Genomic DNA, 14016 nt, shown 5'->3' with positions numbered 1-14016 from the left:
TGGGATCATCTCATACTCATCTTTATCTTTCTGACTTAGCTCACTTAACATAATTCCTTCTAGCTCAAAACTCTACAAAAAATGGGAATAGATGGGAAATTCCTCAAGATAGTGGAGTGCATATATAGCAAACCTGCAGCCAACATCATACTCAATGGACAGAAGCTGAAAGCATTCCCCCTCATATCGGGGACTAGACAGGGCTGTCCACTGTCACCATTACTCTTCAACAATTAAATTTTTTTAAGCTATCAAAGGAAATATTTTAGTTTTATTGATTTAATAATGATAAGAAAAACATTAGGATAAGAGGGGTACAATTCCACACAGTTCTCACCACTAGAGTTCTGTATCCAGTCAACTCCATTGGAAACTTTCATGTTCTTTATCATTCTGGGAGAATGGACCCAAGATAACTATGGTGTGCAGAAGGTGTACAGTCTGGTTTCTTTAATTGCTTCTCCACTGGACATGTGCATTGGAAGGTTGATCCATGCTCCCAGTCTACTTCTGTCTTTCTTTAGTGGGACAGAGGTCTGGGGAAGTCAGTTCCAGGGCACATCGGTGAGGTCATCCATCCAGTGAAGTCAGGTTGGTTTCATGGTAGCATATGGAACTTAGTGGCTGAGAAAACATTAAGATATAAAGGAGAACAAATCATTTAATAACCAGGAATCTAAAGGTAAGACTATAGCTGAAGAGATTTGGGGTCTCCATATTGGAACAGGTAGCAGGACTATTTTAGGTATACTCCAAGGGGCTCATGACTTTACTTATTTTTACCTGGGCACAACAGCTAAAATTCAGGTGAGCCAAACACACTGTCTGGTGACATGGTGGGGATAAAGGAAGCCTCCTGCACAGCTCGTGGGAATGTAAATTGGTGCAACCCCTGTGGAGACCAGTCTGGAGAACCCTCACAAGGCTTCAAATGGACCTTCTTCATGATCCCGTAATTCTTCACCTAGTGATAACCTACAAAATCAATCACCCACATCTAAAAAGATATATGTACACTGATGTTCTCAGCAGAACAATTTGTAATAGCCAAAACCTGGAAGCAACCCAGGTACCCAACAACAGAAGAATGGCTGAGAAAGTTGTGGTATTTATACTCAATGGAATACTACTCAGCTATTAAGAATAATGAAGCCTAGGGAGTCCAGTGGTATGCAGCGGGTTAAGCACACGTGGCACAAAGCACAAGGACCGCTGTAAGGACCCCGGTTCGAGCCCCCGCCTTCCCACCTGCAGGGGAGTCGCTTCAAAGGCGGTGAAGCAGGTCTGCAGGTGTCTATCTTTCTCTCCCCCTCTGTCTTCCCCTCCTCTCTCCATTTCTCTCTGTCCTAACAATGACATCAATAACAACAACAATAATAACTACAGCAACAATATAAAAACAATAAGGACAACAAAAGGGAAAAGAAAGGGAGAAAGAAAGAAAGAAAAGAAAGAAAGAAAAAAAGAAAGAAAAATGAACCTATCTTCTGTGACCCATCTTGGATGGAACTATAAGGAATTATATTAAGTTAGGTAACTAAGAAAGGAAAGATGACTATGGGATGATCCCACTGATAAACAGAACTTGAGAAGGAAGAACAGTTAGGGAAAGACAAAGTAGAATTTGACTCATTTTGGAGTATTACACCAAAGTAAAAAAAACTCTGGGTGCAACCCACAACGACCCGGGGTCCATGCTCCCAGAGGGATAAGAGAATGGGAGAGCTATTGGGGAGGGGATGGGATATGGAGACTGGGTGGCGGAATTGTGTGGAGTTGTACCCCTCCTATCCTACGGTTTTGTTAATGTCTCCTTTCTTAAATTAAAAAAAAAAACTCTGGGTGGAGGGTGAGGGTAGACATTAAGTTTCAGTATAGGAGAGGTGGGGGGTAGGAACATATGCCTTTGGTAATGGGAGTGGTGTTAATATACACTACTATTAACTTTTAATTTTATGTATCAGTATTTAATCAATATAAGCTGGCAAAATAGATTGTCTTGAATTTTAATACATACACCCCAGTTAAGAGTATATAATCCTTCAATTTAAGCAGTTAAAGTTTCAAATCGGTAACCAGATTTAAATTTAACAGTAAACTTAAATTATACATTTCTAAAAATTACAATTTGAAATATTGAATCATTTACAGTTAAATTTTAGTTGAAGATATTACAAAACTTACACAGAATAATTCTGCATATACTTTTTCTCTAAATATAATATGGACTCTAGCCTATTCAATCATCCATATTAAGTTAATTTTTTAAAACTTTATTTAATGGGAGTCGTGCAGTAGCACAGTAGGTTAAGCCTATGTGGCGCAAAGTGCAAGGACCAGTTGAAGGATCCTGGTTCGAGCCCCCCGATACCCACCTGCAGGGGAGTCACTTCACAGGCGGTGAAGCAGGTCTGCAGGTGTCTATTTTTCTCTCCCTCTCTGTCTTCCCTTCCTGTCTCTATTTCTCTCTGCCCTATCCAACAATGACGACATCAATAACAACAATGATAACTACAACAATAAAACAACAAGGGCAACAAAAGGGAATAAATAAATAAATATATGTATTTTTAAAAACCTTTATTTACTTTGATGGGTAGAAAAAATTGAGAGGAAAGAAGGCAGACACATCTGAAGCCCTGCTTCATTGCTTGTAATCTGGGAATCAAAATTAAAGAACAAAAGTACTTTTCCACAAAACAGATACAATTCATGCCCAAAATATAAAGGTTCACAAAGAACTTATTACTATTCAACTGATTTATATTCAGTTTTTTCCAGTATGAGTTATTTAGCAGTGGCATAACGTATATCTATAATGTCTACACTGATAAGATCTTTATTATTTTAAAAAAGCTTTTAAAAAAAGTTTATTAATTTTATTTTTTGAGAGAGATGCAGAGAGACATATACATAGAAACACCACAGCTCTGCTCAGCTATGACTGATGGTGGTGTGGGGGATTGAACCTGGGACTTAGGAGCCTCAGGCATGAGAATCTGTTTGATAACCATTATGCTGTCTCTCCCGCCAAAGTTCTTTTTTCTTACATTAATACACTTTGATATGTGAAAAATGTCATTCAATTTGAATATTTAGTAATTATTCAAAGTTAAAGTTCCTGTACCAAGTGGGCTTCTCAAAGTATTAGAATTAACACACTTATTTAAATCCGTGCATTCATATAATACTCACAGGTATGTGTTCACTTGTGTATTCTGAACAGTGATCTCTAATAATTTAAAATTTCATTAGTTTCTCTCCACTGTCAGCAATTTCATTTGTTCAAAGATTACCAAATTGACTCTCATTGACATGGTGCCTATTTTCATATGATCAGTTAGTAATGAAATAATGGAAAGCTTTATTGTACTGATTATATTCATAAGGTTTCTCTCCACTATGACTTCTTTCATATACCTGAAGAGTAGAGGGATATTCTGGGGTTTTAATACTTTGTTCACATTCATAGGGTTTCTCTCCACTGTGAGTTCTTTCATGTGTCCGACGATAACTGGAACAACTGAATGTTTTACTACATTGTGTACATTCATAAGGTTTCTCTCCACTGTGAGATCTTTCATGTGTCCTAAAAGAACTGGAAAATCTGAATGTTTTATTACATTGTGTACATTTATAAGGTTTCTCTCCACTGTGAGTTCTTTCATGTGTCCGAAGAGAACATGATTGACTGAATGTTTTACTACATTGTTTACACTCATAGGGTTTTTCTCCACTGTGAATTCTTTCATGTGTCCGAAGATTACATAATTGACTGAATGTTTTACTACACTGTTTACATTCATAGGGTTTCTCACCACTGTGAATTCTTTCATGTGTCCTAAGAGAACTGGAATATCTAAATGCTTTATGACATTGTTTACATTCATAGGGTTTCTCTCCACTGTGAATTCTTTCATGTATCTGAAGAAGACTGAATCGACTGAATGTTTTAGTACATTGTTTACATTCATAGTGTTTCACTCCTTTGTGAGTTCTTTCATGTGTCCGAAGAAGACTTGACTGACTGAATATTTTACCACATTGTTTACATTCATAGGATTTCTCTCCACTATGAGTAATTTCATGCTTCCGTAGAGAACAGGAAAATCTGAATGTTTTAGTACACTGTTTACATTCATAGGGTTTCTCTCCACTGTGAATTCTTTTATGTACCTGAAGTGAACTGCAAGAACTGAATGTTTTATTACATTGTTTACATTCATAGGGTTTCACACCACTGTGAGTTCTTTCATGTCTTCGAAGATGACTAGAAGAACTGAATGTTTTACTACACTGTTTACATTCATAGGGTTTTTCTCCACTGTGAGTTCTTTCATGTTCCCGAAGAAGACTGGGCCGCCTGAATGTTTTACTACATTGTTTACAGCCATAAGGTTTCTCTCCACTGTGAGTTTTTTCATGATTTCGAAGATGACTGGATGTAAAGAATGCCTTACTACATTGTTTACATTCATAGGGTTTCTCTCCACTGTGCGTTCTTTCATGTGTCCGAAGATGACTGGCACAACTGAATGTTTTACTACATTGTTTACATTCATATGGCTTCTCCCCACAGTGAGTTCTTTCATGGAAACGAAGAATTCTGTAACAACTGAATGTTTTACTGCATTTTTTACATTCGTAGGGTTTCTCTCCACTGTGCCTTCTTTCATGTTCCCGAAGATTACTTGATCGCCTGAATGTTTTACTACATTGTTTACATTCATAGGGTTTTTCCCCACTGTGAGTTCTTTCATGACACCTAAGATGACCTGATGTAGTAAATGTTTTAAAACATTGTTTACATTCATAGGGTTTCTCACCACTGTGAGTTCGTTCATGTACTCGAAGATTACTGGATGTAAAAAATGCTTTACTACATTGTTTACATTCATATGGTTTCTCTCCACTGTGAGTTCTTTCATGTTCCCGAAGAGAACTGCGTCTCCTGAATGTTTTACTACATTGTTTACATTCATAAGGTTTCTCTCCACTGTGAATTCTTTCATGCTTCCGAAGATAACTGGAACAACTGAATGTTTTATTACATTGTTTACATTCATAAGATTTCTCTTCAATGTTAATTATTTTCTGTTTTTGAAGATGACTAGAATAAGTGAATACTTTGTTGTTTAATTCATATTCTTCAGGTTTTTGACCATTTTGACTTCTTTCTTTGGCTTCAGTGATATTGACTATATTACTGTAAAACAATGAGAAGTTATTTAATGAGATATGAACAAACAAAAGCAACACTCAATTTTATTATAAAAGTGCAGGTCACTAGTATATGTAAATAATAAAGTTATAGAAATTATTAATACATTTGACTTAAAATTTTTATACTGACAAAAGGATCTCACAGATGAAAGTAAAGCAAAGCTCTAAGAAAAAGCTGGTAAACACTAAATTTGCTTCTGTAATACATATATGCATTAAGCTACAACCAATAATAAATGTATAGATGTTGTGTATTTAATTGAAATACCTTTTTTAATAGCAAGTTTTGTCTTTGTGTTGAAATTTTGATTGAAATCACTGATTTTTTTCCATGATGACTACCTCTAAATATCATGAAATTATAGATATTCATACATAGGATATATGCTGCTTACTGTTTTTAAGTATACTATTTTGTAATCAATGAGTTTCTATGCCTTCAAAATTTTCATTTATTTACTATATGACAGAAAGATTTTTCCCTGAAGTGAAGAAAGGAGATAATTTAGAACACCAATAGGGTACATGTGTTGCCAGTGATTCAAATGAAAACTTCAAGCATGTATGTCAAAGCCGTCACTATTTGAGTTACATGCCCATCTACTCCATAACTTATTCAAGCATCATTTTTGATGAAACAGTTTAAAAATTTGATTATACATTTATTTACTTAATGAGACTGTATTATAGTGTGAGCCAAGTAATAGCTCAAATATTCAAGAGCACACACTTAGGAAACCAGAAGTGCCCATTCACACAGGGAAACTATACAGGTTAACAAATCTCAGTGCAGTTCACAGTAGCTTCTGGGTGGGGCAATATTTTTTATTATGACTGTGACTCAAACCTTTGTTCACTTCCTTGGTGGTTATGCTGCTCTTTTGTAGAATGGTCCCCTTGCAATTTTTCTAAAAATACAAAAATATTAGAAATTATACAATTATATTGGATCTTTGATTCATTATTAGTCGTAATCATATTCATGCCCTGTTCAATTTATAGTGACTCCATTTAGAATGGTGAATATTGGTGGACAAAAATATTGGTCTTCTACTTGACAAATTAATGAATATTATAATTACCTATTGAGACAAAGTTCATAAAGGTTTCCCACATCACATCTCTGTAGAGCTTCTTCTCTGAAGGGTTTAATAGTGCCCACTCCTCTTGAGTGAATATCACAGTTACATCTTCATAGGTCACTGAGCACTAAAATATATGCATTGTATTTATATGAGAAAACACTTCATACTGATAGCAGATTAGCCATCCAGTTTTTACTTTATGAAGCTGATGATTGTCTCATCTCCAAACATATCTTTGGTGACTTGATCAGCTAATATCTCACATCACAGAGGGTGATACAATGATTGCTACAGTGATTACAGCTTTGTATTTTCTAGCATGAGCTCCTGAGTCCAGTCCCTGGAATGTCACGTGACACAGTGATGCTACTGTTAAATGAATTTGAGAGGCTAGAGATGCAGGCCCAAGCAGAAGAGAGTCAGGTCTGGGAGAGGATCCAGTGAACAACTTAATTTGTTTTTCTGTTCATGTTTTTATCACTGAGGCTTTACTCATTTGTGGTATCTTTTTTTAGGTAGAAAAAGAGAAAGAATACACCCCAGCACTGAAGCTTCAATATGGTGGGGCCTGGCTCAAATGATGACCTTGAATATGGCAAAAAAGCTAATAATTTGAGGGAGCTATTTTGCTGGCCATGGACCATATTATGTTTACATTTATGTATTAGTGAAAGAGATATACAGGGGAGACAGAACAGTGCTTAGCTCTAGTTTCTGGTGGTGCTACAGATTGAGTTTAGGACAGTACAACCTCAGAACAACATTCTTTGCATGATAATTACGTTGTCTTTCCAAGTCCACACTCTTCTTCAAAGAAAGCAGTCATCCTACTGGGACTGTAGTAAGGAGAAAGCACTGCTTGCTGTAAGCACAAACTCAAGTTTCCAGCTCCATAAAGGAGCTGTCAAACTATATTTCTTTTTCCACACATATAGGGGAGGGAGAGAGAAGGAGGGAGGGATGGGAGAGAGTGAGATGGACAAAAAAAAGGAGAATACAGAGACAGAGGAAGTATCAGAGACATTACAGAACCACTCAACCACCTGTGAAGTTATTTATGTACAGCACTCTCACATAATGGCTGGGGAAGTTGTCAAGTCTTCATTTATGGTAAAGTATGTTCTATGGATGGAGCTGTCTTCTAGTTCTCTTATTTCTAGGCTTAGTGTGAAAAACTGGAATTATTAAAATGAGTGAACCTGAACAGGGAAATTACTAAATTTGTAGATCATTGCCTTTGAATGCCTAAACTTTATTGTTTGATCCTAAACATGTACCAGAATGGTGTTATGGCATCTATCTTAACCTCTCTCCCTCCCTCCTCCATATGTCTCTGTCATGTGAAATTATTATTAATATGTAATAAATAAAATGAACCTTTATTTTGTTTTAATGAGAAAGACTGGGGATTGTGATATACCAGATTTTTAGGCTTGAAGCCTCAAAGCCTTTAGGTTAAATTCCAATCATCCCCTGATTTTAGAGCTGAAAAGAATTCTGAGATCACTTTCTCTTAAGAAGTTAATAAATACTAAAAGAAAGGAATAAAAACCCTTTAAAATAAAGTAACTTGGAGGCCAGGTGGTAGCTCAGTAAATGTGAGACACAAGACTCTGACACCACAGGATCACTTCCAAATAAATGCACACACCTTTTGTCGAGGATTAAATCCTAAACTAGAAGCATGTGTTTGTGAAAAAGAACTTATTCTCACAAAAATAAAATAAATCAATAAAATAAATTAATAACATTAGATAAAAGGAGAACACTACTAGTAAGGGAATCCTTGGATTAACCCTATAAATATAATGGCTAGTTTTATTCTTAACTCTCACACTGTCTTCACAAACAACATTTTTTTTTTAAGAATTTATTTATTTATTCATGAGAAAGACAGGAGGAAAGAACCAGCCATCACTCTGGTACATGTGCTGCCGGGGATCGAACTCAGGACCTCATGCTTGAGAGTCTAGTGCCTTAGCCACTGCACCACCTCCCAGAACACCACAAACAACATTTTTAGTCCACCACTACATTAGCTCTCAATCTCAAGCAAAAATTACTCAAGTCCTGGGCCCCTAGAAACATACCTAAAATACACATCCTAGCTTCTTTACAATTTAAAATACTTACTCTCATATGCTATATTTCTACTTCCTCATTTCCATTTATTAGATATTTTGTACTGCTTTATATCTTACTGTCTTTTGTACATCAAGTTGCAGGTGCTACTAAGATTCTATTTTGAGTCCCCTGGGCAACCAACCTCATCAATATGCCCCATAACCTTACCTCTCCAGAGCTCTACCCCTGCCATGGAAAGATAGAAAGAGGCTGGGGATATGGATCAAAAATTGCTAATGCCCATGTTCCACAAAGGAGCAATTACAGAAGCCAGAAATCTAACCTTCCGCAACTCAAAAAGACTCTTGGTCTATACTACCAGAGTGGGAGAAATATTATTAATGAAAGGTAAATAGAGAGCTCTAGAACCCAATTCTATCAGGACACAGAGAGAGAAAAGAAAAGTAAGGGCATTCAGAAGTAGTAGTAGGTGTAGTTGAGACTAAGAATAAAAGAGAAGGCAGGAGCACAGGGGGGGGGAAAGGAGTAGAGAGAAATAACAGTCAACCCTTATCTGGGACCTTGAAAGAACCACTGCAGTTTCCAGTGGAAGAAATGGGGATACAGAACTCTGGTAGTGGGAACAGTGTAGAATTTTGCCGCTGGTTATAACTATGTAAGTCAATATTAAATAACTAATAAAATAAATAAATGAAAATATTTAAAAGAGAGAGCCAGTCATTTCATCATTTTGAGATTGTGACTTGACAAAGATAATATTAAGGGTCCAGACCTGGCAGCATATGGATGGGAGAAAGAAAGATCAAGAGCAGTGGTGTCTCTGGATGAACAAGGAGCCCAGGAAAGGTGAAATTACATTTGTGCAAAGCATTGCCTTGGAAAACAATGTTGATAAAATTAGCACTTGCTTGGGAAGAAGCACCCTCAGGCTATCCCAGCATTTGGCGCCCTGAACAGGGACTGGATAAAAAGCACCAGGAGTTGGGGGGTAGCGCAGCAGGTTAAGGGCACTTGACGCAAAGTGCAAGGACTGGCATAAGGATCCCGGTTCAAGTCCCCGGTTCCCCACCTGCAGGGGAGTCACTTCACAGGCAGTGAAGCAGGTCTGCAGGTGTCTATTTTGCTCTCCCCCAACCTGTCTCCCCTCCTCTCTCCATTTCTCTCTGTCCTATCCAACAATGATTACATCATCATCAACAACAATAATAACTACAACAACAAGGGCAACAAAAAGGAAATAAATAATTTTTAAAAATTAAAAAAAAAATATATATATATATATATATTACATCAATTTCTTGTTTTGTGTAGTGAGGTCCTACTTTGTTGAGCCAATATATGATCAGCAACATTCTCACTTAATTTTCTTTTTTTTAATATTTATTCCCTTTTGTTACCCTTCTTGTTTTTTATTGTTGTAGTTATTGTTGTTTTTGTTATTTGAAGTCGTCGGGAGGAAGGGAAGACAGAGAGATGGAGAGAAAGACACCTGCAGACCTGCTTCACTGCCCGTAAAGCAACTCTCCTATAGGTGGGGAACTGGGGGCTTGAACCAGGATCCTTAGCCGGTCCTTGCGCTTTGCACCACATGTTCTTAACATGCAGAGCTACTGCCCGACTCCCCTCACTTAATTTTCATGCGTGAATCACTGCTTAAGAGCTTCCTAACTCTGCATGTGACAAATGAGGACAGGGATGCCACTGAGTAGGAAGGACTTGGGTTAAGACCACAATCTAGGTGGTTAGGGCAGTATATTGGCCCTGTAAGTCTTCTATGATATATTCAGTCCTGTTACCATAAGCTTGTTTACCAGGTGGATGACTAGGTTCAAGCCCAGCCCTTATGGAACTGAAGGAAGTTTTGGTGCTGTGGTCTCCATCAGTCTCTTTCTTACTTTTTGTCTTTGTCTAAAACATATATTCACAGGACTAGTGGTGGCAAACCTAGTTGAGTGCACGTGTTACAATATGCAAGGTCTGGGGTTCAAGTCCCTGGTCCCCACCTGCAAGGGGAAAGCTTCAGGAGTGGTGAAGCAGTGCTACAGGTGTCTCTCTGTCTCTCTCCCTCTTTCTCTCAATTTCTGCCTGTCTCTATTCAATAAAGATAATAAATAAATAAATAAATAAAGGATATATTCATTCACAAACTTAATATTATCAAGGGAATCTAGTTTAAACTTGATGGGACTTAAACTATAAAGATATTAAGAGGTATATGTATCAATAGGGTATAAGTAGGTTTGAGGCAAAAAAAAAAAAAAAAAACCCAAGTGGGGAGGTCAAAATTACTTAGTGCCAGGAGAAATTATAATTTACCAGGTAGGGCATATACCTTATTATAGCCCAATTCTCAAGTTCTCAACCCCAGCATTACATGGCAAGTACTATGACATTACGGCAAGTTCCACTGCTATGCTATATCTTTGTGTATTTTAATTAAAAAGTGGTGTAGGAAAAGAAAAATCATATATGGTTTAGGCCACTATTCATCAAATATGTTGTTTGGGGATACAGCAGAATAGTTATACAAAGACATTCAAGGTTGATGTTTCAAGGTTTAATGTTGAACGTTTATTTAACCCCTGGGATCACAATAAGCCACAGGTGAATAGTGTTCTAGTTAAAAACCACTATGCCTAAATTAGACTTCCTAGCTTCTTCCCATACAAAGGCCATTATCGTATCTACTCCATTCTTACCTTGAGATCACTATTCATTAAAAAAAAAAGGAAGAGAGAAAGAGAGAAAGAAAAAATGTCCTGCTTTATCTCTTACCACCTTTTGCCCAAGTTGCAAACACTAACTACCATGTGCCATCCTGACTACCCTGGACAGACAACTTCACCAATGTGTCCTGGAACCTCAACTCCCCAGAGTTGTATTCCACTAGGGAAAGAGAAATAGGCTGGGGGTATGGAACGACCTGCCAGTGTCCATGCTCAAGATAACAATGAGAAACAGGAAATGAAATGTACTGTGTTTTCATTGTGAGAGGTATTTTATTTCTTCCCACACTTTAAAAAATATTTATTTATTTATTTATTTATTTCCTTTTGTTGCCCTTATGGTTATATTGTTGTAGTTACTATTGTTGTTGTTGGATAGGGCAGAGAGAAATGGAGAGAGGAGGGGAAGACAGAGAGGGGGAGAGAAAGAGAGACACCTGCAGACCTGCTTCACCACCTGTGAAGTGACTTCCCTGCAGGTGGGGAGCGCGGGGCTCGAACCAGGATCCTTACACTGGTCCTTGCTCTTTGCACCATGCGTGCTTAACCTGCTGCGCTACCGCATGACTCCCATTCCCACCACTTTTTGTAAGTGATTTAATGATTGCCAAATTGTCAGATAAGAGGGGTACAATTCCCACCATCAATTTCATCCCCCCACACACACACAGAAGTTTCTGTATTCTTTTTTTCAAATATTTTATTTATTCCCTTTTTGTTTTCCTTGTTTTTCTATTCTTGTAGTTATTATTGTTGTTGTTATTGATGTCGTCATTATTGGATAGGACAGAGAGAAATGGAGAGAGAAGACAGGGGGAGAGAAACACAGACACCTGAAGACCTGCTTCACCGCTTGTGAAGTGACCCCCCTGCAGGTGGGGAGCCAGGGGCTCGAACCAGGATCTTTATGCCGGTCCTTGCACTTAAATGGCCACGTGCACTTAACCTGCTGCACTACCGCCCGGCTCTCCAGAAGTTTCTCTATTCTTTATCTCTCTGGGAATATAGACCAAAAATCTATATGGGGAGAAGAAGGTGGAAGGTCTGGCTTCTGTAATTGCTTCTCTACTGGGCATGGTTGCTGACAGACCAATGCATACTTACATCCCATTTTTGCCTTTCCTTAGTACGGTAGGGCTCTGTGGAGGTGGAGTTCCAGGACATACCAGATTCGCAGTGTGCATTACACATATATATGACAGGTCAAGACTTGTAAGAGATCCCATTCTCCAACATCATAGGTCATTACTATCAGAAATATCATCAAGAGCCCTCTTGTGGGGCTCTCCAGGACCTTGCCCTAACTAAAACAGCAATGGTAAGGATTGCCCTAGTCTCTGAAATAAGGCAGTCACCCTACTCTGCCACTTGAGGAAGACTGGTGCTGAAATGACTGCAGGCTAGAATGTCCCGCTGAGATTCCAGGCTCAAGTCTCATCTCCTCAAATACCTGCAGGGGAAGCTTCATAAATGGAGGAATAGTGCTGTAATAATTTCTCCTTAATTTTATCCCCCTCCCTCCTCTCTTTCTTTCATATCTATTTATATCTGTATCTATATATCATGGCAGCAAAGACTGGTGACAATGTGCAGACACTGAGTTCCCGTGATATACCTGCTGGAAAAAATAATTTTTTGGGGAGCCGGGCAGTAGCGCAGCGGGTTAAGCGCACGTGGTGCAAAGCGCAAGGACCCGGGTAAGGATCCTGGTCTGAGCCCCCAGCTCCCCACCTGCAGGGGAGTCGCTTCACAGGCGGTGAGGCAGGTCTGCAGGTGTCTGTCTTTCTCTCCCCCTCTATCTTCCCCTCCTCTCTCCATTTCTCTCTGTCCTATCCAATAACAACCACATCAATAACAACAACAATAATAATAACTACAACAACAATAAAAAAGACAAGGGCAACAAAAGGGAAAATAAATAAATAAATAAATAAAATTTAAAATAATAATAATTTTTTTAAAGAGAAGAATGACAAATATGTAGGCAAATCAAAGGCAGTGAGATAAATATTTAACATAAAATATGTTTATAAATTAAAATAGAACTTATTCAGGAGGAAAAAGACAGAATCAGATGTGGAACATGTCACTTACCTGAGAAACTGCCATTTCTTCCTTTCTCTCAGTTTCTTTTTAGGCCAGAAAATGAAGAGAAATCCCAACAAGAGTTGGAGACTATGGTTTTAATCCACCAGCAAGACCCCTTTGCATTGCACCTACAGGGAAGACATTGTACTGCATAGAAGGCCCAATACCCTAGCATTTCAATGTCAAGAGAAGAAATTCAGGAACAAGGACAAGCCCACTGGGGGCTACTTAGCAAGTTATCTTGCATATCAGATCTTTCCAAGAGGTAACAAAATTTATTGACATGTTTCATTCAAAACCTTTACTTTCAGCTTTCATAAAATCATGGACAAAATTCTACCAAAATGTCTGTCTTCCAAGTTAACTCAGGTTTTACGTTAATACTACTCAGATCAACACTAAAACAGTGACATTCACATACAAAAAGACCTTCATGGGAGCCAGGTGTAGTGCACCTGCTTGAGTACACAATGCTTAAGGAGCCAGTTTCAAGCCTCTGGTTCCCATATATAGGGGGAAACCTTTCATGAGTGGTGAAGTAGAAATGCAGGTGTCTCTCAGTCTCTCTCCCAGTGTATCACCCCTTTCACTCTTGATTTCTGGCTGTCTCTATGAAATAAAGATAATTTTTAAAAAGATTGTGTGAAGGTTCAATCCTACCATTAAAAAAAATAAAAGATGTGGTCGGGGAAGTGGCACAATGATAGAGCTTTGGACTCTCAAGCATGAGGTCCTCGGTTCGATCCCTGACAGCACATGTGGCAGAGTGATGTCTGGTTCTTTCTCTCTCCTCCTAGCCTTCTCATTAA

General features: G+C 38.1%; 2 protein-coding genes across 12 annotated transcripts in view; one reads left to right on the top strand and one right to left on the bottom strand.

The window, feature by feature from the left end:
* The window catches only part of LOC103123672 (zinc finger protein 709-like), a 418768-nt gene that overhangs the window by 35317 nt on the left and 369435 nt on the right, over positions 1-14016 (top strand). The window lies entirely within an intron of this gene.
* The window catches only part of LOC103123660 (zinc finger protein 709-like), a 93415-nt gene continuing 79650 nt past the window's right edge, over positions 252-14016 (bottom strand). For 4 of the 9 annotated variants that reach the window (XM_060182079.1, XM_060182080.1, XM_060182083.1 and 1 more), the window contains 5 exons: positions 13214-13335; positions 6306-6432; positions 6071-6131; positions 3421-5206; positions 252-624 (listed from right to left, as the gene is read on the bottom strand). In XM_060182079.1, coding sequence (XP_060038062.1) covers positions 571-624; positions 3421-5206; positions 6071-6131; positions 6306-6432; positions 13214-13228 — 2043 coding nt within the window. In that variant the 5' untranslated portion in view covers positions 13229-13335 and the 3' untranslated portion in view covers positions 252-570. Of the gene's footprint in view, positions 625-3199; positions 3307-3420; positions 5207-6070; positions 6132-6305; positions 7352-13213; positions 13336-14016 lie in introns of those variants that run through there. The other 5 variants (XM_016193050.2, XM_060182082.1, XM_060182087.1 and 2 more) reach the window with 5 other exon arrangements.

This window comes from Erinaceus europaeus, chromosome 23, assembly GCF_950295315.1.
Source record: "Erinaceus europaeus chromosome 23, mEriEur2.1, whole genome shotgun sequence".
NCBI lineage: Eukaryota > Metazoa > Chordata > Mammalia > Eulipotyphla > Erinaceidae > Erinaceus > Erinaceus europaeus.
This window is presented reverse-complemented; position numbering and strand designations above follow the sequence as displayed.